Genomic DNA, 25616 nt, shown 5'->3' on the forward strand with positions numbered 1-25616 from the left:
TCAGTTTATTCAAGTCTCCAGTTCTGTCTTTGGAGTGACATAATTTATGTTTATGATTTAAAGCAGTTATTGTATGTATCGCTTGTATGTATGAAACTGACAACGGTCATATGAAGATGATTCTGCTTAAGTTAAAAATACATTTTCATTAAACTCATTATAAATGCGTCGCTTTCTTGATGAAATTCAGCGATAATCCAACACTTGCAGTTAAGATCCAATAAAAGCTGCAAGCATTTGTAAAACTTTTATTATTCCAACCACTACTACTTTCTTATTTTTTTCTTCGTCTTCTTCTTCTTCTTGTTATTATTATTATTATTATTAGTAGTAGTAGTAGTAGTAGTAGTAGTAGTAGTAGTAGTAGTAACAATTCTTATTGTTTCTGCTATATTCTTCCACTTACTGGGTGTTCAGAGAAATTTCATGTTATTCTTATATTTGTTTAATATCTATAACAATATATGTTTTCTGTATTATTTCTATATATATGATATTTTCTTAGATTTCTTTTTCTTTTCAATACGAAAAGTTCACACAAGCTTAATAAACACACATTATTCTTGTTCTATTTCCTTTTCTTGTAGGATTGCAGCCAGCCTTGTCTTGCTGCATTTCACATCTTTAACACATGGTGGCAGCATATGTCAATATTGTGACACGAGGAGGTCACAGTGCATGAGATTCTTTATCAGGTGTTCTTAATAAAAGGGAGAGAAATGCTTCACTGAGATAATAATGATACAGTGCAAAACAAGAGTGAGCATGCTTCCCATTGATAATTGTATTGATTTGTCGATACAGACACTGGCTCAACATCAGTCACTTTACATAAAGTATCATGACTTCAGCAAGAGCTGCTTGCTGGAGCTGCACGTTATACAGTACACAGGGGCAGACTTTGGCCTGATGTCTGAGGATAAATGGGGCTAGACATGATTGTTGTTGAAGTTGATAAAAGATTCACATAATATCAAAGAAATGAAGGGAAATGAAATCATGTCTTTTTCTTTGGGGACTTAATAAAACCTGGGGTGGGTTATTTAGAATTTTTAAAAAGTTACACACCAGGTATTTAATATGCTGATTGCAGTATTTTACACCTGATGTATTTAGACATGACAGCCTTTAATTTAAAATCAGTGAACATTTCTCCATAGAAAACTGCATTTAGACTGTCGAGAAATTGTATGTTGAAAAATTTCACGAACCAGCCAATTTACTCACGAAGCTCAGTTTATGTTGATGTAACATTTAGAGACTGTAGAAGAAGAGAGTTGCACTGGGTAGACTTAAAGCTATGGCAGCCCATATGTAATCAAATTGTATTGTTTTTCCCTCTCAGTAATGATGCATGTTTGTTCACGACTGACTTACCCCGGAAGAAATTAATTCTCCCTGTGCGCACACACTGTATGCCTTTTTCTTCAGAATCACAATCTGGTTTATTGCCAAGTTTTGCCAAGTAGGAGAAAATAGAAATAAAAAAAAGAAAATGTACTGCAAAAATCAAAGTACATGTGTGGTGATGCACAAAATACAGCTTACTCAGTGTGATGCAGGGCTGAGCTGTGATACTGACTGAAACAGGTGGATCAGAGCAGCGTTCAGTCCCTCTCACCATGGGTTTGAGTGTCAATGGGCCCTCAAGTTGTTCATTCGCTGACACCCCAACAACCAGCACACTCTGGTAGTGACAGAGCCTCTTCGTGTGGTAGGTCTTGACACCTTTGATTGATAACCACTGTTTGCTTATTTAGGTATTTACTTCCCATATATCTATCTTATCGTGCTCGACTATCAAGCTACATGCTACAGAGTTTAGCTATTGAGACGTTACTTTTATGTGGCAATTAGCTAGTTAAGCTAATCATGGTTCTGTTAAAAACTCTGTAACTGACTTGGGTGAATCTTCTCAAGTTTTCTGTTTCATTCTTGATATTTGAAACACAATACTGACACGTTCTGTCCATAGTAAAAGATAAATTGGTTTTTAATACTGTACTGGGTGGTGAAATAGGAGCACCTCGTTATTTCACCCAAGGTAAAAGATTATTTTTCGTTAACGTCTGCATTCAACAACAACTACATGTCCCAGGAGCCTTAGCCATTGGTAAGCAGTCAAAGCCTTCTGGGAGCTGTAGTTTTTAGATACCAACAACAAACTCTTTGAAAATTAACGTTAATGCTACTTTATGCTGTTAGCCCATTACATTTCAGATGGAAATATTTTAGTTTTGCAGTTTATTTACACTGTTTATTTATCATTTTACAAATGCAAGTTGTTGTCCCTTTGTGACACTCACAAAACAAAAACGATGTAAATGGATATTATTAATTTTTGGTTTATGGTGGAGTGCGGCGGATGAACTGAAGAGTCCCACAGCCAATGTCAGTAATCAAATAATCCAATAATATGCAATAATGATAATAAACTACGGAAAAGAAGCCATTCTGCATATTGGTGCTTTAAGTACATTTTGTGGCAAATACGTCTATACTTTTAGTAACATTAAAAGGTACTGTTTAATAAATAAAAGGTTCAACTTCTGGAGTATTTTTATAGTGGGGTATTGCTTAAGTAGAAGACTTGAATTCTTTTTCTATCATGTCATATATTTTCCCTGTCAGTTGACTTTCATGATAGGGGCAATGCACAATAATTGCTATTAAAACTGATATTTTTTCGAGGAAAATCGCTTTTTTGAAAATGTCATCATAACACAAGGGTGGTTTTATTTTTGTAGATGAGAAATACCTCCATATGCTCAGTAGACAACTTCTATATCTAACATAATCTCTAAGTAGTTACTTAAAAAGTACAACATTTTTGGCATCAAAATATATTTTAAGTGCAAAAAGTAAAACTACTCATTTTGCAGAATAGTCCATTTCAGAATTATCTCCCTGACAAAAATGATATTTGCCTATATATTTGAGTAGAATGGAGGTATAAAGTAGCAGAAAATTGAAATGCTCAAATGTTCAAGCACTTCAAAGGTGCACTTAAGCACAATGCTTGACTGAATGTACTTAGTTACTTTTCATTGCTGATCAGTTCACAGCTCTGCCTCAGCAGCCTCAGCAGAGTGTGGGATGAGAAAGAGGATGTCACTGACCGACAATAACCTCAGTGCAGGGTGCGTCAGCACTAAACACATCCTGCAACCTTTCAGGGTTTGCGCATGGGTAGACTGGATCAGCTGGCCTCTGGTTGTCATGTGATGCTGTGGTGTGGTGCCTCTGCGTTTTCGTCTCTCACAGCAATTGGCTGAGCCTGATCTTTCCATTGAGCAGCGATGGTCCACATTTCTGAAGTCATTCGAGCACTTACACACGTGAGATATTTATAGACTGAGCTTCAAAAATAAGCCACATGAAAATAAGATAATCACCAAGCAATAAGACCTGTTTAAATAGATGCTTCACTGACAGACCCTTCACAGACCCTTTTTTATTTTTAAGTGCATGTGAAGTGCAAGTGTGTGTATTTTTCTCTGATATTTGAATGGAACTATTTTATTATATGTGCAAACAGGCAATGGTTAAAAAGCATATGTTCATTTTCTTTTGAGGGTAAATGTAAAAAGTCGGCTTTCACTTTTAAGGGCCACCAAATGTAAAAATGAACAGCCGAAATGGTTGTTTTTTTACATTATTACTTTTTTTTTCTTTTTCTTTTTTTTTTTTTAGAGGAGGATATGTGTACTTTCTGCTTCACCTTTTTTTTAGAGTAGGATATGTGTACTTTCTGCTTCACCTACTTGCATTACTTGACCTATTGAACCGTGTAGGCGGGACTTTTTGGGCAGCTTGGGGAAACCTATGATCTAACCCACAAGTGAGACTGGGTTTTTTTTTAACATTTCATGAGGCTTGAATATTTGATCTTTTTTTTGTGCATATCAGTGGAAGCTTGCTATCATTTGCAGTTTCCCACAGTTTAAAGCGTTAAAATGAAATGTCTTCATCGCTGTGAACCCCACTGACACTTCCCTCTCAGAAGCAGGCATGTTTACAAACTGTCCTGACCTGTTTTTCACACCTTTATTTTCATAACTGTACCAAAAGCACAGTGTTTGCCAACAGCAAGCCTTTTCATGCTGCGGGCAGTTCTTTAAGTTCAGTTTCTCATCCTGCAGTTATGTCCTCTCTAGAGCCACTTTCTTTGTTTTAGTACCCTGTATATCAGGTCACAGCTCAAGAGAACAAGAAGTACAGGTTTGGCATGTCAAGCTGTGTAATTGGGCTGACAGCTCGGATTTTTACTGTGATGTTAAAATTAGGTTTGCAGACAATGTGCTGAGTAATGTTGTCACGGTGGTAACTTTGAAGAAATCAGAAGCTTTTTGTTCACTCAGTGACTCACTGGTATATTCAGTACTGCTGTCAGCAGTGTTTGTATTTTGATTAGAAACTTCAGCATCCATTGTATGATACTGTTTTGCAGTGGTGTTGTAAGTACTCAGATCCTTTACTGAAGTTAGAGTAACAGCAGAGTACTCCATAACAAGTAAAAGTCCTGCATTGATAACACGAGTTTATCATTAGCTTTACAGTCGGTTGATGTGGAGATAATTTCAGTTTAGTGTGATTAAGACAAGGAGAAACAGCAAGTCTGCAGCCTTAAGCTGTTGCTGAGGAATTGACTGATACGGCTTACCAAATAGTTGCTGATTAATTTTCTTTCCAATTGACTAGTTGATCAGTATGAGCTCATAATATGTGTTGTGAATATTCAAAGTATTACTTTCTTAAGTATAGTAATAGTGGAGTGAAAAGTACAGTGTTTCACATATGAACTGTTTAGCTGTAGGGTAGTATGAAGTGGCATTAAGTGGAAATACTGTTATTACTATGTTAGTATTACATGTACTTCAAATTTAAGTACAATACTTGAGTAAATGTACTTATTTTTACTTTTCGAGCTTCTCCAGTCTGAGGATTTTCTGCTTCTGTCTGTTCAGCATCAAACTGACATTTGTGTTTTGGACTGTTGGTCAGATATCACATGGTCTGACCATCAGAGATGGACATTTTTCACTCTTTTGACATTTCATTGACAAAACAATTGGTCAGTAATAGAAAATAATCTGCAGATGATTGGAGTTAGAGTAAATAATCGTTATTTGTCGCCTTAATGGTTTTACACTGGCTTAAAATTAAGATGAGGATGAGAAGAAGAAAGCAAATAATGGATGTAGAAGAAGAAAGCGATATGCAATATTTGTAGTAATGTTGGTCACAGGATGTGGCTGTCTCTGCAGTGTGCATAAGAATGAGTTCGGTCAACGGAAAGTCATGAAGTCAATCCAGCACAGCTGCACTTGTAATCTTGCCTCTGATGGTTTTGCATGCAGTTTGTCCGACAGTAACCCCGGCCAGCGGAGCTGCAACGTGTGTTTTGAGTGTGTGTGCAGGGGAGTATCGTGTGGGGGGATGGGTCTGAGTTTCATAGCATCATCTCTCAAGACAGTGTGTGTGTGTGTGTGTGTGTGTGTGTGTGTGTGTGTGTGTGTGTGTGTGTGTGTGTGTGTGTGTGTGTGTGTGTGTGTGTGTGTGTGTGTGTGTGTGTGTGTGTGTGTGTGTGTCCTTACAGCCACTTCCCCCACCTTATTCATTTGGCTTGCGTGGCCTTATATGGAAAATGGGCCTTGTGGTGTGAGCTGTTTTAGCCAATCAGGTTGCTTCGGGATGATGGAGGGGGGGAGTGCATCTAGAGGAAGCTGGCTGGCCCGTCTGGGTGGGGTTTTCAGTGGGTGGGACCAACCAAGCCGGCTAGCGTTTGAAAATGAATGATATGCTGCTGAACTCGTAGGAACAGTGGGCAGCTGTCGAATTTGTGTGTTTCGCGGCAAACTGAAACTACAGCATTTATAGAAAGAGAAGAAGATAGGCGGACGATTCAAGAGAAGACCTGTAATACAGACGGGGAAAAGAATTAAGTTTTAACAATGCAACGTGAGTATCTCCATTTACAATTCTATTTCATGTAGCTGAGATGTAGTCCTCTTATCATCCAGCTTTCACTTAGCACATCAGGTTTGATAAGAAACCTCTTCGTAATTATCTCTGAGAAAAAAAGTCTGCTCACATGTTACATGTACGATACTACATGTTTTATCTGAAATGATATCATTTAGTTCCTCGCGTTCTATGCCGTAGTCTGACTTCCCCATTCATCATTTGGCTTAACCATTCCCTGACATTGATTTTACAGTTTAATTAAATGGAGTTCATTTTTAAGCCTGATTGGAGCACAGCTTTGGTTTACAGTCATTTAATCTGTAAATTTCTGTATGGCTCAGTCACCTTCCCCACAACATGTGCACAGCTGCTCGCATGCAGAAGGGTGTAACCCATCCAGCAGATCTGTGTGAATTTGCCAGATGACGACTAACCTTAAAGGGATGCCTTTAAAGCTTTGCCCTATTTCATGAAAATGTCAACATTGGCTAACAAATATTTTGAAATTGCATCAAAAATGTGAAGCTTGACGTGGTCTCTGTACACTGAGGATGCTGAGGATTACGCCCAATGCTGGGCACTGTTGAGAGGCAGCAGCTGGCTGAGGATGCAGATCGTTCAGAGGATGTATTGGCAGAAAAATAATTCATGTCATGTTTGAGCACCAGCTTTAGGTTCAGACAGTGGAGGTGTTTGTGCATGAGACACAAGACTAACAGAAGGGGTGGGGTTGTGTGTGTTCTGTATAACAGTGGATTAACATAACTGAAGTTTGCAGACATACTGGTATTGTGTTGGGAGAGTCCCTTGTTTGGTTTTAAGCGTTCATGTTTTTGGCTGGTTGGGGCTGCGATAGATACTTCTACATTAACCAATGATAAATCTTGAAAGTGTTGTCTTTCCAACTGTTGCATTTTCTCTCTCTGAATTGAACAGCTGGTGCAAGGCAGGACTCTGCTCTACTTTCATAATCCTCTCCTGATTGCATGAATGCAGTTGGAATAATGATGTCAGCTTGCGCAGTGCTCAACTCATCCCATACTTCATCCGGGGCATTGTTTGTGCCGGCACATGTTGAGGAAACATGACAAAAGCACACATGAAAAGATGCAAAGGAGCCTGTCCAACTATTTTGATAAGCAGTTCATCATTTGAGGCATTTTTCAAGCAAAAACTACAAACAGTTGTTTGTTCCTTCTCCTCTGATGTGAATTTGTGTTGCGTTTCTCAGTTTTCTGTAATTGTATACCAAATATCTGTTGTTTTTGGACTGTCGATCAAAACCAAAAGATATTTAGTTTACAATTACAATTATTCAATTGATCTGTTTTCATTTTATAGACAAAGCAGTTAATAGATCGGCCGATTCCTCTATACTGAATATAATAGATAGTTCCAGCCCTACTTCTCCAGAGACCATGGCTTTGCTGTAGGTTGTCAAGAAGTTCGAATGAAGGGGAATCCCACCAATAAAACCCATGGGCAGTTTATTGATTTATTCAAGGGGGGTGCATTTTGCTAACAATGTGGATGGCATTCCCCTTCACTCCCACTTCAAATCCCCTGATGCTCATGTGTGATACCTGTAAACCACAGAGCTTTTGGAAATAGATTATGACAAATCTGAAAGTGATAGTTTACCACACCAGGCAGGGGATTTTAGATCTGGCCAAGTGATTGATGACTAACTCCCTAACCCTTGATGACAAAAAACTGTTGTTGTAAGGCATTTGTCACTGCTTGGCAATAATAAGTAGGGGGTTGTCACACCAGAGCTAAATCAGAAGCATGCATGTCAAGCCTTTATTTGTGGTCTAAAAGTGTTGCATTCAGATGATGAGAGCTCATCGGACCAAAGGTTTGAATGGAAAAAGGGGAAATAAGAAGGGAGGAAGCAAGAAATAGCCTTTGGGCTTTTTCCAGTCTTATGTTTAAGGCAGTATTTGTCCAGACTTGGGGGGTTCAAATGACCGAAACTTTTCTCAAGATCAGTGTCACACCCCTCACCCATCCAATCCCTTGACCTCTGTGCACGAAGACAATGACAGAGCCTCAAGAAAGACAAAAAAAGGGGGTGGGGGTGGGGGGGGGGAGTTAAAATGTCTGCCCAAACCACAACCCAGTTCATCTGACTGCCTCCACCCTCAACCTAATCTTTTTAGTGCTGCTGGAGAACCACATCCACTTCCAGTTGTGTCCTTGAGGAATCTGCAGCTGCATCAGAAGGAAGAGGCGAAATCAAATGCAAGATTTGCACACATCTCAGTGAGCAGCAGTGAGATCACCCCTGTGACATTTGCATCCTTGGCTGTGAGGCGTTCAGGCCTCTGTAGGATTCAGTCACAGAGTCTTGTCGGGGTCAGCTGGCTGTTTGCCACATGCCTGAAGGTTTCTCTTTTACAACAGTAATGACAGTTTGAGGTGACGGCTGCTGATTCCTCAGAGTCCAAAATTTCAGGACTGTGTCAATTTCATCCCCAACGTTTTACTTTTTTTTTGTGCAAGGTGTGGTTAGCGAATATGTGTCAAATGTGTCTCTTAATGGAAAATATTTTCATTCCTGCTCTCTGACCTCCCTGGCGCCTGTTTCTTTCCACTTGTCCAAGCCCAATTGTCCCTTACAGTCGAGTCATGATAGGCTGCTGCCACAATAGGCAGATGAAGCTGCTGGTATGTGTTTTCAGCTCACTTAAATAAACAGGCCAGCTGCAGCTCAGACCTGTGATTTACCAAAGAGGGGGCTTGAATGAGAGGGAGCGTCATGGAGGTGTGGACTCCATGGTGTCCGCGCGGTGGAGGTTTATTGTTTAGGAGGCTTTGATGTGTTTCCTGTGATGAGGTAATGGCAATGGCAGAAAAGGATTCTCCCTCCCTCTCTCTCCATTATCTGCAGCAGGACTATGTTATCTGTGACAAGACTTTCCGCTTTGCCAGCTCGGCTCCATATGCTCCTCACACCGTTGCCATACAACCAAATATTGTCAACAGAACAGTTGTTGTATAGACAAAGACGGAGTTTGTTCAGCAGCTCATAAAGGCGCATATGAAGCCTGATTTATAGCAGGGGCTGAAAAGATCACCTGCCAAATACAGAGTAAATATTGTCTGTGTGGTGGGTAAACATTTCAGGTGACCTGCCACTGTGCCACATAGATATTTCTTGTGTTAATGAAAGTTAGAAATTAATTGTTAGTTAAAAATCAGTGAGGCATTAAAGTGGCACAGTGATGTAATGTATTCAGTGTTTCTGCTGTCTGGTACCAGTTGCTCTGTGTTTACGTTCTAAAGCGTTAGGCAGAACATTTTCAGACTCTGTTCTGAACTCAGAGGCGCTTATGAAATGCCTAAATAACCGATTATGCATGGACAAGAGCCAGAGAGAGGAGTGGATGAGTTAACGTAACCCCAACTACAACTGCTGGAAAAACAAATGTGACCTGGTGCCAGCAACACTCAGGCGTTAGTCTTGTGAGTACTAGAAGCTGCAGGCTGTCACATGTTGGTGTTACTCTCTCGTAATTAGACCAGGGTCAGAAGGTATCTTCTCAAACCAGACTGAAAGTGTGTGAAAAGGTCAAACGTGAAACTCCTTGTTCAGTCCCTGAGGAGATTTTTTTTGTTTTTGCCTTATTGCAGATGCGTTTGAAGCAATATTATGATATGCTTACTCTGCTTTACTTTTAACTCTTTGTTAGTGATGCAGTAGCTAATGAGGCCTGTCCCTCCTCTCCTTCAGTGACTGTGTGTGAACCCACCACCATGTCTGAAGCTGTGGTGATGGAGCCTCCCAGAGCAAACGGCCTCCTGAAGTCCTCCTGTGGTGCGGGAAACAGCGCAGCCTCCCTTGATGATGACATTGTGGATACAGCAAAGTACGTCCACACAAACACTTCCAAAGCGACTTCACACCACACCTCGCTCCACTCTTGCTTCTGACTGACTGAGCCTTTCCAGAATGCCCCTTTCATACCCAATCATGACAGTATTAGCTGTTCCCAATCAACCTGATTACTTGATATTTAGAGAAATCAATGAAGCTGATGAGGTCATATATTAAATATATTGTCTTTGTTGAGTAAATATCAAAACAGATTAGCAAATCATCACATGCTGTTTTTGCTTATGTTTCACACAGTGTCCTAACTTTCTTGTTATCAGGGTTGTAATTGTGAAGTCTCACAGTGTACAGGATTACACTCCTGGCAATACAATCAGAGTGTTTGTATCACTTTTGTCTTTGCTTTAATTCAATGCACTAATAATATAAACCTTACTTTGAAACTGTTATTGTGAGTATTTACAAGATCTACAGTTGAGATGAAGGCATAATATTTACTTCCAAGTGGATAATGAGGTTAACAGTGTGTTTTCCCCATGTGACTCAGTGCAGGGTCAAGTTTCTGCCTCTGGTTTTTCCCCAAGGATGCAACAGTCGCTTTGGTAATCCACTGTGTGTTGAATGACGTGTTTTTTTCCTTTCCTTTGCTGCAGTGAGTCTTCAGAGGAAGAGTCCACAGGGGAAAAGGATGAGGAGACTGGAACACATAATGAAGTCACCTGCAGCACCATGACTACAGAGGTCCCTGCTGCACACACCTCAAATACACAGACAGGTGAGAGCCGCCAGGTCGGCGTGTTTACTCTCGCTTCGTCGCTCCCCAAACTCTAACATTTGTGAGGGTGGTGCAGCCAGATTGAAATTATGATGTGCATTATACAGACACGAATGTGCTGTATTCTGAGCTGGAGCCAGTCGCTGTTGTTGGCTCGTGGCGCTGAAGTCAGCTTTGGTGAACTTTTGCCGTTGAACTTTCTTCCTGAGGAAGTGGACCAAAGAGAAGTTCCCACATTCTTTGGCAGAACAGTTTGGCTTTCCTTTTCCTGCTTTCAGCCTCCACTTTGACATTCCTTCCCGTGTCAATCACTGAGGGTAAAACTACACATACTTCTTATTCCACCGTATTTGTAAACGTTATGCAGAGTCTCACTTTGACTATGAAATAAGACTGACCTGGTTTCTTAAAATCCCAGTGACTCAAAGTTCATTTCAGTTAACATGCACTACTTACTGGCACTTTCAGAAGTACCGTCAAATCAGTGGAGTGGTAAATCTGTTAAAGATGTTATTATGTTAAGATAAGATAAGATAAAACTTAGAACGCCCAACGCTGGGGAAATTAAAAGAAAACCAGTGGTAGAATAAAGAGGATACAGGATAAAGAAAAAATCAAGTATGTATATGTACATTATGTACAGATGCTAAAAATGCTAATTGCCATAAAAATACTACATGGGATTTCATGGGATTACACTCTAAATTTATCTTCTCATATCTCAGTTATTCTCAAAGATTTACTGACTGAATGAAATGTCATTGAATTCATTGATCTTACAGGTCTGCTGCTGGTCTGCTCCAGGTTTTATCTGCTCTGTGTGCTGTTCACCAGCTGTTTGCGTTTGTCATAAATCCACCATCTTTTAGTTCCTCTGTCAGCAATATGACAACATTGCATACTAAAAATATCCTGTTGCATTGTTGGGTCAATTACACACTCTAATCAACAAGAAAATCCACTGTTTATTACAATGTAGGTTTTATTTTTGTAGCTCAAACTATCAGTTCTGTCTTAAAGTCACCAATGTATTTGCTAAGGTCTCTAAATGCAGCAGCATCACTAAGAATAGGTTCAGTTTAGTTGCTTTGTTTAAAAGTGAAATCAAAGGTTAGTGCGCTGAAAGTGGTGCTGATAATCCCTCACTGTGCAGGAAACTGTGTGTGCACACGAGTAGCAGGCTGCATCTGTTAGAAGTTGAACCAGGAAGTGGTTCCATAAATTGAAACAGACGTGTCAGTGGACAGTTGCGGTTGTTATTTCACTGCTTACCTATTCAGTCTGGCTGATACAGCCGTGTGTTTTATGACCTGTATGAGGACCTCACTGCTCATGTTTTTGACATTACAGAAGTCGTGACAATGTTTTACTTTAACAAGAATTTAAGATTATTTAAGATTTTAAACTAGGTTTTTTTAGATTTGGAATAGTAATTATAATACACTTTATTGATAGAGTGCTGTTCAAGATACATTTCACACATCAAATTAAATAAAAGAACCGAAAAACTAAATCAAAATACAGGTGCAAGGGGAGCACAGGACATTTTGTTATAGTTAATTTTTTTTTTTTTTTTTTTTTAACATTGAAATAGCTGATGAGGTTGGTTTAACGGTGCAGTAATGTTGACTTTACTGTTTCAAAGAAAAGTGTTTCCAGTTGACCTGAAGTAACAGCATTCATTTGGACATCACTGAGCCTGGTACTGTTCCCAAGGTCTGTTTGCAGCTTTAATGTAGTGCCAGACGAACAAATATGATATGGCAAATACAGTGTGTGTGATGCAACTCCCACAGAGAATGGGGGGGTTAGAGCAGAAAGTTTAGTTCTGCTGGAAGTTTGGTGGAAAGAACATCTGTCATTCATACTGAGAGACAACCCTTTGCTTATCTTTCCAAATGTCTTCACGTCTTCTAGTGAAAGCCCAGCGCCCCAACTCCCTGTCGGTGCAGGCAGCAGGAGAGCCCGGCCTGTGGACGTCACAGGGGGATGCAGAGGTAAAACTGAGGATGGGGGACTCTGGCCTGGCTGCTGAGACCCCTTTGACCGTCAACCAGATGTTCACCTCAGCTGTGGAGCGCTTTGGCGACTATACAGCTCTGAGCTGGAAGGAGGGTGAGCAGCAGAAGAGCCTGAACTACAGAGAATACTACCAGACCTGCCGCACTGCTGCCAAGAGCTTCCTCAAGGTAGATTGATCTTCATCTTTTGAGTCATCAAGTATAAATAGCAGTTGTATGTGAAAGAATCAGGCAAAATTACCAATTGAAAAAACAACTGGTTGACGAACCAATGATGATGTCGCAGCCCAAGTACGCACATACAGTGATTAATACGTAGCTTTTCTAATAGTTCGTATTCTATGTGGAAGTGTAAGCACGTTATTTCAGATGTATCAATTATTGCTTGCACTGTCAGGTTAACTGGAAACCAAACCCAGCACAGCTCAACATTCCAATGCTGGAAGATTTTCTAATGTTGTGCAATTAGATAGATTTGTCAGCGTGGTGCCATTTCGAAATATGTAAATCTCACTTGCTCAATGCCCTAAAAGTAAAGAGAGAAGTATCAGAAGTGTAATTCTCTTTTTCTAAAGAGAAAAGCACTTTCGTTTTTATCCACCCTTAGCAACATTCCTCCTTCAGCATCACAAGGCCTGAGACGCCTGTTTTGTTTGAAACAATTGACGTCTGTTGTCAGTGTTTCAAATTCTTGTGGCAGATGATGCATTCAATTTCATGCCAAATCGGTCTAGACAACACACATCGCAGCACGAAGGAGTCGGCCTGAAATGTCAGTGAGGCAGCTCAGCCACTGAGCACAGGCCTCAGCTGTTCGTACAGGACAGAGCACGTTACTGTTTGTTGTGAAACCCAGCGCAGTTAGTCAGCATGGAGACTCAACAGAGGTCATGTACACACACACTCACACACACGTGCACACACACTCACACAAAGACATGCTTACACGTCTCTCTTTATCTCTGTACATGTACATTCAAACCGATCTGAACTTGAGGCACCTGCACATGCTGACCTATGTAACATTACTTATAGGTCCAAAGTGTGTGATGCAAAGCTCGCAGCTGATTTTAGTACATGTATGACAATGTAGTACGTTTTGTCTTTCCACAGCTTGGTTTGCAGCGCCACCATGGCGTCGGCATCCTGGGCTTCAACTCCGCTGAGTGGTTCATCTCTGACATCGGAGCCATTTTGGCAGGGTGAATTTCATCTTCCTCTCTGGATTGATTTGTTGGTTCTGTGGCTGTCATGACTTCAAATGTGACTGCACTGGAGCACAACCTGGGTGTCATCCAGTTCAGCATGTAGCCTCTTTGTTCAAAGACATCTTGATTGATTACAGTACCATGCTTAACAGTAAAATGCAGGTTACGTATGAATGCATTAGCCTTAACATCTAATTATATAATGATGCAGGACTTTTACTTGTAATGAAATATTTATACATTGGTTTATTGCTACTTTTATTGAAGTAGTTTTGAGTACTTCTTCCACCACTGATGAATTATGTGCAGATCACATGACATCACTAGCCTCTCTTCTTAGCAACAGAAATCAAACTCCAAGAAATTGACTCTATCTGAGGTGACAAAGCACCTTTTGATTAAGAACATAACCAATTGATTGGTCACAGCCAGATTTGCCTCAACTGAACTCCTTACATCACCAAACATTTATTACATGACATGTGGGTTTTTCATGCTGTGTGCCCAATTTGAGCCACTGTTACAACAACATTTTCTATGTACTGCGCTTCTTTGAAGGCTAATAACATGAGTGCTTTGAGGAAGATGAGTTTGGTTATACAGAAGACCAGTACATGCACATGTACATGTTCCTCTTCTGTGCCAAGCCATAAAAACTGTAAGAACTGGAACACACATGCTGCTACTGTTTGTGGATTCCCCACGTTCCCACGCCTACTCTACCATCAACTCGTCAAGCCGGTCCTGATGAGCCAAATCGCAGGTTTAGTTAAGTAAACTCAGTAGTAGAGTCACATTTGCTGGAAATCAAAACCAAAAAACAGGCGAATCAAGTTTTGGTTTTCTCAGTTTCCATTAGAAGTGGATGTGAGGTATTCTGATGAAATAATGCTGCTTGGTCAGGGAGCTCCTATTGTAATGTAATTTAACGTAGTACACAACTCACCAAAACCTTAAGCGTTTCCACTGAAAGTCTCCTGCTGAGCAAGGTTAATGAAAACAGTGGAAATGAAAGTGGAAAGAGATTAAAAAAAACACACCCAGCACAGATGACAGAGTTGAGAGCGTCTACAGTGGAGACGTTGTATTTGAACATGTGAAAGAGTCTGATTTGTACTGTGTCTGTTGCAGTGGGTTTGCTGTGGGCATCTACACCACCAACTCTCCTGAGGCTTGCCAGTATGTAGCAGACAACTGCAGGGCTAACATCATCGTGGTGGAGAACCACAAACAGCTGCAGAAGATCCTTCAGGTGAGGATGCATAGAAGTACTGTGGACGAGCATGAGGCGAGGATGTGAATACAGATAAAGCTCACATGCCACACATCATGGAGGAAATCTCTCCGCTGTGGAACTTTTTACATTGATGTTGTAGTAAGGCGGCGATAATAAAATGCTTAAATAAAATACACAATACACAAGTCTCCTTGTCGACTATTTGCTGCAGTTGTGTACTCATTAGATTGTATTGTGTTTGTTCGCAGGTTGAAGACAAGCTGCCACACTTGAAAGCCATTATCCAATACAAAGATGCACTGAAAGAGAAGAGACCAAATCTGTACACAGTAAGCACCCAATCTGTGTATGAGGAACATGAAAAGATTGATTTAGCCCGAGAGGCATCATCTGAGTGATTTGGTTTGTGTGCCACAGTGGGTTGAGTTCATGGAGCTTGGACGCGACGAGCCCGACGAACCCCTCGATGCCATCATCTCCAGCCAGAAGCCCAACCAATGCTGCATGCTCATTTACACCTCAGGAACCACAGGCCAGCCCAAAGGAGTCATGCTCAGCCATGATAATGTAAGTTAGATGAGCACAGGTGTGTTTGTACCTTTGAGAACGCGTGTCCGTCTTGTAATGGGAGAATGGCACAGATGTAGCTGACAGCTTAAAGTACTGTGCTGCTGCTGAAGTGCCCCAAGGAATTCAAATGACTTCATCTTCATCACTATGTGTTCAAGACGATGTGTGTCGATCTGTGATTGTTAAACCACAGACTCAACTGGCCACTCCGCCTCTGTTTGAAATAGTAAAAACTTCCATTCTGCCCAAAAATACACTTAATAACTTTTATTAAATTCCTCCAAAGTCTTCACTACACGTATTCTATGAGTGTAAACAGACAAACTGCAAGGCGGTAATCGTAGTTTTGACTGAATTAAATTTGCTGTTGTGTCAGTTTTCTGTATCTCGAAAAGTGACTCCCACACATAAAACAATGAAGATACGTCATATCAACTGCACTCCACTGTCCTCCCCCTCAGCTCACATGGACCGCGCTCTCCACCAGCCGTCATGTACATCTTACAGACGCCACTCAGGCTCAGGAGGTGGTGGTCAGCTACCTGCCGCTCAGCCACATCGCCGCTCAGATGGTCGACATCTGGCTCACCATGAAGGTCGGAGGGGCGACGTACTTTGCTCAGCCAGACGCACTGAAGGTGAGATACATACATTTAGTATATCTTTGATGTATTTATGAGTAACAGGAATAAAACAACGCTTAGTTGAGAACTTCAGCTAAAACAAAGTAAGATTCAAATGAAATAGTGTATATGGAATAAAGAGCGAACAATACAAATAAGAAATGCTGAGTCACATCTTAAAAGATGGGTCTTTAATTTCCCTCGTAAAATAAGAACTCAGTTTGCCCCTCTAAGATCAATAGGGAGGGTGATTCACAGTTCAGGGCCATTAAAGCAGAAAGGATCGATTCAGGGTGTCATCATGAAGCTGTGGTCATCCAAAACTTATCTCTGATCCTTGTACCCTCCACCAATCATGTGCATCTTCCATGACAAGACCTTTCATGGGAATTGCAAGATTTGATCTGCGGTATAAAAGCACATCTGATATGTTGAGGTGCTGCACACAGCGCTCAGTATTTTTGAGGACTTTTTCTTCATTTTACCATCGTAATCATCACATGTTGCTTAACACATGTTAAGTGTGTAATGTAGTTAGGAGGAGAGAATAACGAAGAGTTTCAGTAAAAAGATAGAGGGATACCCTGAGGGATACCCATGAGGGTGTTACCGTGACTGCGCCTCACGTTGTCATCTCCGTTTTTCCGCTCTTTTCCTCGCCATGTGATCTGGAAGCTGCACGTGACATTTGTGCTAAAAATTGTGCCGTCTTTTATCAGGGCTCTCTGGTAAACACCTTGAAGGAGGTGCGTCCCACAGCTTTCATGGGCGTCCCACGTGTCTGGGAGAAGATGCACGAGAAGATGAAGTCTGTCGGAGCCAAGTCTTCGACTGTGCGCAGGAAGGTCGCTGCTTGGGCCAAAGATGTCGGCTTGCAGACTAATCTGACCAAGATGGCTCAGTATGTACCTGTTATGAAAGCTTTTTTTAGACATGGTGAAATCAGTCCTGGGCGGCATGGTGGCGCAGCATGTAGTGCACGTGCCTCACAGCAAGAAGGTCACCAATTTGATCCCCGGGTCAGGCGGGACCTTTCTGTGTGAAGTTTGCATGTTCTTCCCGTGCATGCGTGGGTTCTCTCCAGGCACTCTGGCTTCCTCCCACAGACCAAAAACATGCTCATTAGGTTAATTGGTGACTCTAAATTGCCCTTAGGTGTGAGTGTGAATGGTTGTCTGTCTGTATATGTTGCCCTGCGATCTACTGGCGACCGGTTCAGGGTGTACCCCGCCTTTCGCCCAATGACAGCTGGGATAGGCTCCAGCCCCCCCGCGACCCCGAAAGGGATAGTTGGGTATAGACAATGGATGGATGGAAATCAGTCCTCGTTCCTGTTTCGCTTTTACTGAAATGTGATTTTTTTCTTCCCTCTGACATGAGACCAGTGATGTTTTTTTCATTTTTATATGCAGGCATCCAGAGAGACTTACAGTTAACTCATGACATTGTGTTCCTCATTTATTATCTGTTATCTGATATCTATCCCATCCTGTGTTTATATGAGCCTGTTTAGGTCGCTGCGCAACAAGACTAAGCCTCTGCAGCCATTCTTTGAGGCTGTGCTAAGTGCTAATGTGACCACGCAGGCATGCTTACAAAGACCGTGCTAACATACTGATGCCGATGATCACTATCTTCATTCAGCATGTTAGCATGCTAACATTTGCTAATTAGTACTAAACAAAGAGTACTGTGCAACTGAGGCTGCTAGTTTTGCAGGAATTCAACCTGCTAATGGCACCAGTGATAAAGAGAAGTGATCACCAAAGTTTTCAAAACTGGTCCTGTGAGGAACATGAATGCACATACCAGTTTTGTGGCTGTCAATCAGATCAGTTGAAATATTTCATTTGAAACCACAAATGTGAACCTGATGGTGGTCAGGGGATCACCACAGCCAGCAGGAGTCATCCTCTGGGCACCGTGTATTTCTGTATAAGATTTCATCCAAGTTGCTAGCGTGGTTCAAACCACTCACTTTTATTTCTTTTTTTATGGTTTCTCCACAGGAGCGGAGCAGCTGGCCGCACACCATTCAGCTATCACATAGCCAAAAAGCTTGTGTTCAAAAAGGTGCGTAAGGCCCTGGGCCTGGACCGCTGCAGCAGATGCTACACAGGCGCTGCTCCCATCACCAAAGACACCCTGGAGTTCTTCCTCAGCCTGGATATTCCCCTGTACGAGCTGTACGGCATGAGTGAGAGCACCGGCCCTCACACCATTTCCATCCCTGAATCCTTCAAACTCACCAGGTACATTTCTGCTTTTGCTTCAGCCTGATTTGGACCAAATTTTCTTACATTGACAAATCAGAGCCAAGTCAAAACACATGCATGGTGGTGAATTAGAACTACGTTGTTTTGTCCTGCAGCTGTGGTAAAGAGATCCCAGGGTGCAAGACGAAGCTGCACAACCCCGATGAGGAGGGAAATGGTGAGATCTGCTTCTGGGGCCGTCATGTCTTCATGGGTTACCTCAACATGCCCGACAAGACGGAGGAGGCTGTCGATGCAGAGGGCTGGCTGCACTCAGGTGACCTGGGCAAACATGATAAGAACGGATTCCTCTTCATCACCGGAAGAATTAAAGGTACTTATTCTATATTCCTTGTAGAGCTAGATGAGACTCAGACAGGTGCATCTATGGATCTCCTTTACAGCCTCCACAAACATGGATTCAATTTCCTGTCAGAGGTTATTGAATCTGTGTAAGCCTTAGAACATTTTCTGTCAATTAAACCTGCGTGTTCCCTAATCCGTGTGTCCTTGTGTTTGATCTTAGAGCTGATCATCACAGCAGGAGGTGAAAACATCCCTCCTGTTCCCATTGAGGATGCGGTGAAAGAGGCCGTGCCGCTCATTAGTAACGCCATGCTGATCGGAGACAAGAGGAAGTTTCTGTCTATGCTGCTCACCATTAAGGTACGGCCCTGAGCTTTGTAAACATGCTATCTATATAGGTTTTTATCTAATCTCAAAAAAGAGTCCTTGTCTCTGACTACTGATAGCAGGAGAGAAGCGCCTGACAGCTCTAGTCAGATGCTGCCATCTAGTGGGCTTTTAAGAAAACTGCAAGATGACGCAGATAGACCCAAGTTCCGCCTTTTAAATGAATTGAGTACTTAGAGCTGCATTCAAGAGAAGAGAATTCAAACGTTTGGCAACAAAGTGAAATGAAACTGAAAATGTTTCCCTCTGCAGTGTCATGTAAATGCAGACTCAGGCGATCCAGAGGATGAGTTGACACCAGAGGCCGTGGAGTTCTGCCGGAGGCTGGGCAGCAACGCCACACGCGTCTCCGAGATCGCTGGCGGCAGAGACCGGGCCATCCACGCTGCCATTCAGGAGGGAATCAACAGAGCCAACGAGAAGGCAACCTCCAACGCTCAGCGCATTCAAAAGTGGATCATTCTGGACAGGGACTTCTCTGTGGCAGGAGGAGAGCTGGGTGAGTGGGACGGGGTGCTGATTAGGGGATCTGCAGGTAGAAGAGTGCAGATGTAATTTCATATGCGTGACGTCTGCACGGTGCAGTTCACAGTGAAAAGGCTGATGGTTGAAATACTCTTTGTGAGTGTCGTCTGTGATGAAACGGTATCATCTCAACCAGTGTTTCCAAACCTTTTTTTAGCTTAATACCAAGTGTCACATAGCGCATGTCTGTGTGCTGTGAGCAGTGAAATCAAACAGAAATTTATCATGGCGTGGCGTGGTAAAAATATTAGAGCACTAACAATTAGTTGATTAATCAGCAACTATTATGATAGTGATACTCACTAATTCCAGCCTCTCAAATATGAGATGTCTGCTTTTAGATATGATCGTACACAGAATATCTTTGGTTTTGGACTGTTGACTGGACAAAACAAACCATTTACTTTGGGCTCTGGAAATTACAATGGGCATTTTTCATGGTTTTCTGTTTTTTATGGGCATAATAATTAATCGACAAATCATTGTCAGATTAAATCCATGAAATAACCGTTGCTGCCTTAAAAACTACACCCCATCACAAAAAAGGCAAAATATGTCTGAAAAATAAACCAAATTTTGTTGAGTAGAACTTCTTTCCTTTATTCCAACTCTGCAGGAAGTTCAATTTAAACCTCAGCTACAACCTCAAATGCAAAACAAGGGGACGCTGTGTGAAACATCAATAAAACAGAATGTGCTGATTCTTTCTCACATTTACTCAACTGTTAATGTTCGACCTCATCAGCTTCATTGATTTTTAGAAATATCTGCTTATTCTAAATTTGATGCAGCAGCACGTTTCAAACACGTTGGGACAGGAGCAGCTTTAAAAACTTGACGAATTGAGCTTGTGCCTCAGCAACAACACCAATATGTTGCACAGAGTTTGTCTCTTTTAAGTGTTTCACAGTATTAATTCTTTTCTTGTTCCACAGGCCCGACCATGAAACTGAAGCGGCCAGTGGTGACGAAGATGTACAAGGACCAGATTGAGAACTTTTATAAGGAGCTCGCAACTCCGACGACCCCCGACAACCCGCTGCCTCCCAAATAGAGCTGCTCCTCCACCTGCAGGGAGATCCAGATTGCCTCCACCTCATTTATCCAACCTCTCCCTGCTGCCATTCTTCTCTTGTAAAAATGTTTTCATTGCCTTAAGTTTTGGTCGTTCTGTCTCAGTTTACATTTGTGGGTGTTGTACAGAAGGAAAGCAGAAAATAAGAAGCCATTGTAAAATAGCTTTATGATTTCAAAGTGGAATTCAACTATTTATTTGGGTGAACAGTAATATCGGACAGATGAAGTAGCTGCAGCTGTATGTTAGAAAAGTTGTTTATTGCACTGCTTTACCTTACTCAAGAGAATCCAAAAAAAATAAGATGTTTGCAAAGGAGTCATTTGTGTTTTTTGAACATGTTCCTCTTTATTTATTTTCGGTTTTGCCAAAGTTTAGGTGGGCAAAACAAAGAAACGTTTGTAGAAAAGACTTCATGTGAAATTCAGCAATCATGTCCAGTGTCCACTGGCTGCCTTCAACATGCACTTGGTGATTTTCTCTCGTCTTTGTCAGCCTGCTTTCAGAGAAGATGATCGTTTCTTTTGTACACGTGTTCAAAAGTCAAAGGGGTTCTGCTTAGGCCATTGCAAACGCAGAGGTGTCTTGAGATCTATCTCATAAGTAAGCATCCAAATCTTGTGTTTCATGCTGTATTGAAGCCATATCTCTTGCCTTTTGTAATTGTACTGTCAACCGTTGTTCTGTAAGCCGACTGCAGCCTACACACCTGCCTGGTCCTGTTGACATGTTTCCCAGCAGTCCTTCTGTGTGTAGACCGCTGTGACCTTGTGTAATATTGTAAATATGTCTTGCCTGCATCATCATCATCTTTTATTTGTCTTTGATTTGATTTTTGTTGTTGATTTATTCAGCAGCCCAGAAATCTCATACATCTTTTGTTTTGCACTCAAACATGGCCGAAGTGTAAGAGGAATGGAAAATGTATACAAGTTAGATTATATGTAGGTTTATCGCAAATATATCGACTACATTATAGGTGTCTGTTTCTATCCTTTATGCATCACACACGGAGACCCTCGCCGCTTTGATCTGGTGACCATGTCTCTGGTCGACGTTTCACGCATCTTCAAAATAAAACATTTTGAGCAAGTGAAAGAAGCTGTTGCACTCCAAAGAGCCGATCTTGTATATGAAGTAACTGTACATAAGCATTGTGTAGCTATTTGTAGCACTCACAGTTGAGAGCGAAGGTTTGGCAGCCGTGGGAGGACAGTAAAACTCAAGTTCAGGCTCAACAGAGCAGGACAATTTTGAAGTGTGTGTATAAAGTTAACTAAGGAAATGATGGTGATTCAGTGTGTCAGGGTGCCTGAGATCCTTGCTGCCTTCAATTTGTACAACATCAGCGTATAATGTTCACCCAATACATCAAATTCGAACAGTTCAGCGAGAGCTCACGAGCCCCCGGACAGAACTGGATTTACCTGACCCCGAAGAGCTGCTGTTGTTTTGAACAATGTCAGGGCTGAAAAGTTGAATTATGCATGATGTTGCAGGAGAAAAGTCGACCTGTGAATGTTTGTGTGTTTGATCAGTTACAGAATAAAAGTTAATTAAACTGACGTGTGGAGCCCTGACGTTCTGTCTTTACAGTGAATGTTTCCTATTTAAAGTCCAAGTATCACCGATTGGTGTGAGTACTCAGATTTCACTAGTATTAGAATCAAAATATACTTTCAGTGCCAGAGGTGAAAGTGCTCATTATGCAGAATGAGTCCCATTTCTGAATAATGTGAATCACTGTATTTAATTACTGATGCATTCATGCTGTAACATCACAGCTGGTAAAGGTGGAGCTGAGGAGTAGTTTGTGAGTTTTTCTCCAGGAACCAGTTCTATCTTAATCTACAATGATACATTTATTGATTTTATTTTGGATTATTACTTCAAATCTGCAAAGAGACTAATTACTAAAGGTACCTGATGTACTAATGAACCAATCAATGTTTCAGCCTTAATTGCAATATTGATATTCTGTCCTGAATGTTTCAGGACAGTTAAGTGTTATGAAAACAAAACTGTCTGGAGACAGGGATAGATTACTCAGTACGTTGAAAACTGATAATCAACACATTTCTGATGTCTCACAGTACGTATCGCCCTCACCACACCACTGTAATAGCTGTAATGTCAAATGGACGGTATAAAAGGAATAGAAGAGTTAATAATGGAGGTTAAAGCGGCCTCACGGTTCTCACACTAAATTCTCTCAGTGCAGAGCTCTGTCACACAGCACAATTTATTGATCGGCCTATGCCAATAAACGTCCCTCGCTCCGGTGACATTTCCTCGATAGATGGTCAGCGCGTCCTGAGCGTGACTGGCCGGCCTGCTGCTTGTCCTTTTAACCCCACAGACTGCAGCGACCATCACATGACCCTCACATGAACCCTCCAGACGCAGCCACTGCCGGGTCACCCAGCGGTCAATGATGAGACACACGGGGACAACAGTACTTAATGACTTTATTAATAATATGATTTCAAAATAAAAAATAACATTAAAATAACATGTTTTGTCCTCATTAACAACTTGCATCATATGGCCACATGGTGGCATTGCAATGCCAAGTTTTTCTTTTCAAAAATACCAAATTGTTTTGCCACCCAGTTCATCATTTGTTCTGCCGGTCGGTCGTTTGTAGCTTGGACCACATATAAGGAACACATGTGGGACTTTACCCCCCACCCCTTTTACCCCCAGTTTAAAAAAAAGATCAAACCTTTATAAATACAGGCAACCCTGTCCCCTTGTCACAGACACATTATGACGACCACTGACACAGGAAACATCCCGTCTGCACATGCCCCCTCCCACCCCCCTCCACATATTAGCAAGGAAACATTTGCTCTATATTTTCACTTCTTCTTCCTCGTCCTCTAAAGATCCACACAGTAGATATTCTACCTTTGCTGTATTATACACTTAATATATATAATAGTCTCAGCTGAAATGCTCCACTCCCACAGACCCCGTCACGGTTGTGAAGTGGAAGGGGCCGCCGTTCTGCGTTCCCTCTTTCTGTTTTATTATGGTCTTCAATGTTGCTTCACATATTAACACAGGACTCGGATAATTATTTAATTCTTTTAACCCTGTTTCTGAGAAAACATGTTTAATGTGTCATTTTGGCACGAAGGGCGGCTCTGAGTACTACAATACCCATGAGCCTCAGAGCCAAAAGGCCAATTCAAAACAATTTAAGCTGCAGGTTTTAAAATGATTTTTCCAAGCTTCCGCCCACCGTTAGTGTGACAGAATTTTAAGATCACATTTCTTGCTGCAAAGCTTCTTGGGAGTCGTGGTTTATTAACCACATATGTTCTGTATCTTTTGTGATGCCTGAATGGGGAAGAGTTCCTCTCTGATCCAAGCTCACATCATTCTGCCTGTGGGAAAAACGAAGTGCACCATTACTTCCAGCAGCAGGGGTGCCCAAAACAGCTCCATCCCACTTCACAACTCCATTGTTTCCTATGATGTGTTTCTTCAGGCTCAAGTTATCACAACACAATAAAATTCGGCGTTTGGATACAGACTTCTATGAATGAGTAGAAAAGAAACACTCAAATCATAACTGGACATGACACACACGCACACACAAAAAAAAAACATTTTAGCTCGACAGGTCAGTTCCCTGAACCAAAGTATGGACTCGTCTTCGTCGCGGTCCAGTTATTCCTACTGGAAGCAGAGGGTGATATCAAAGTTCAGCTCATCCAGCAAATATTTTCCAACACCTGCTTCTTGGTGTTCAGCTGTCATCAGAATCATGACACACAAAAACATACAGGGAATATCCCCCATAACATTTTCTGCCGAAAATTGATCCAATGGGCACGTTTGTTTGTGAATAATAGTGACAAATCATGCCAAAATAAAGACAATTAAATAAGAAACAAACAAAAATGGTTGGCAAAGAAAAAAAAAATCAATTCATATTGTATTGCATGTAAATATTGTATAAAATCCTTAAAAATACAGTTTAGGTAACTACTTAAGTACTGAAGTCATCACAGCCAAAAGTGCAGAGGTCCATAAATAAAACATTGACTGTGGGTAGACAGTGGGGCTTCTCTAAAGTCCCCACATAACCTCCCCTCTCAACCACCGCAACAAGGGACTGAATGAGAGCCTGGTCAAAGGTCAGAGTTCATGAACTAGGACTTACAAGTTCCCACATCGATGCACAGAGAAGAGGACAGGAAGGTTGGTTTTTAAATCTCTCCTATCGCGGACAAACACACGCGCAGACGCACAAACGTCACTCACACAGTTTCAAAGTTCATTCTCAGTAATCACGGCCTGAAGTTCTGTCGACAGAGGCACACCTAGAGAAGATGAGGGTGGGACGGGGGAGGAAGTGAGGGCGGGGGTGGGGGTGGGGGGTTACTGCAGGGCACATAAGGCGGCTGGGATCCTGGTTTTTCTTGTTTTCGTTTGAGACACATGTTCTGGCATTTACTAAGGACAGAGGGAGTGTGTACGAGTCGCTGAGCCAGGCAGGCAACGGAAACAGTGAGCCAAGTATTAAAGCTATAGAAGGGTCAGAATAAAAACACTGTCGGCAGGAAGCAAACAGAGAAGTAGAAGGAGGCAGGGAGGGGATCGCTCATTGGAGGATCTACCACAGTGGGCTGGTGTGTGTGTGTGTGTGTGTGTGTGTGTGTGTGTGTGTGTGTGTGTGTGTGTGTGTGTGTGTGTGTGTGTGTGTGTGTGTGTGTGTGTGTGTGTGTGTGTGTGTGTGTGTGTGTGTGTGTGTGAAGCCTGGAGGGGCCACAGGAACTAACACACCAGGGGCCTGAATCAAGAAGCAAGTTCACCTC

General features: G+C 41.7%; 1 protein-coding gene across 1 annotated transcript; it reads left to right on the forward strand.

Moving 5' to 3' along the window:
- Nucleotides 1-5754: 5754 nt before the first annotated feature.
- Nucleotides 5755-22366, forward strand: acsbg2 (acyl-CoA synthetase bubblegum family member 2). Its single transcript, XM_070961201.1, has 15 exons — nt 5755-5961; nt 9704-9839; nt 10459-10580; nt 12498-12769; nt 13715-13803; nt 14941-15061; nt 15295-15375; nt 15464-15613; nt 16078-16254; nt 16959-17140; nt 18249-18491; nt 18611-18828; nt 19021-19160; nt 19440-19686; nt 20648-22366. The coding sequence occupies exons 1-15, from the start codon at nt 5955-5957 to the stop codon at nt 20764-20766; spliced, it is 2304 nt and encodes a 767-aa protein (XP_070817302.1). The 5' UTR covers nt 5755-5954; the 3' UTR covers nt 20767-22366.
- Nucleotides 22367-25616: the final 3250 nt, after the last annotated feature.

Source organism: Chaetodon trifascialis, chromosome 4 (assembly GCF_039877785.1).
Source record: "Chaetodon trifascialis isolate fChaTrf1 chromosome 4, fChaTrf1.hap1, whole genome shotgun sequence".
In the NCBI taxonomy this organism is placed as follows: Eukaryota; Metazoa; Chordata; class Actinopteri; order Chaetodontiformes; family Chaetodontidae; genus Chaetodon; species Chaetodon trifascialis.

Excerpts from the sequence above, each read along its gene's own strand:
- acsbg2 (XM_070961201.1), top strand. Across the intron at positions 13,804-14,940 it reads ATCGGAGCCATTTTGGCAGG|TGGGTTTGCTGTGGGCATCT; the intron begins GTGAATTTCATC and ends TGTCTGTTGCAG. Across the intron at positions 16,255-16,958 it reads CTCAGCCAGACGCACTGAAG|GGCTCTCTGGTAAACACCTT; the intron begins GTGAGATACATA and ends GTCTTTTATCAG.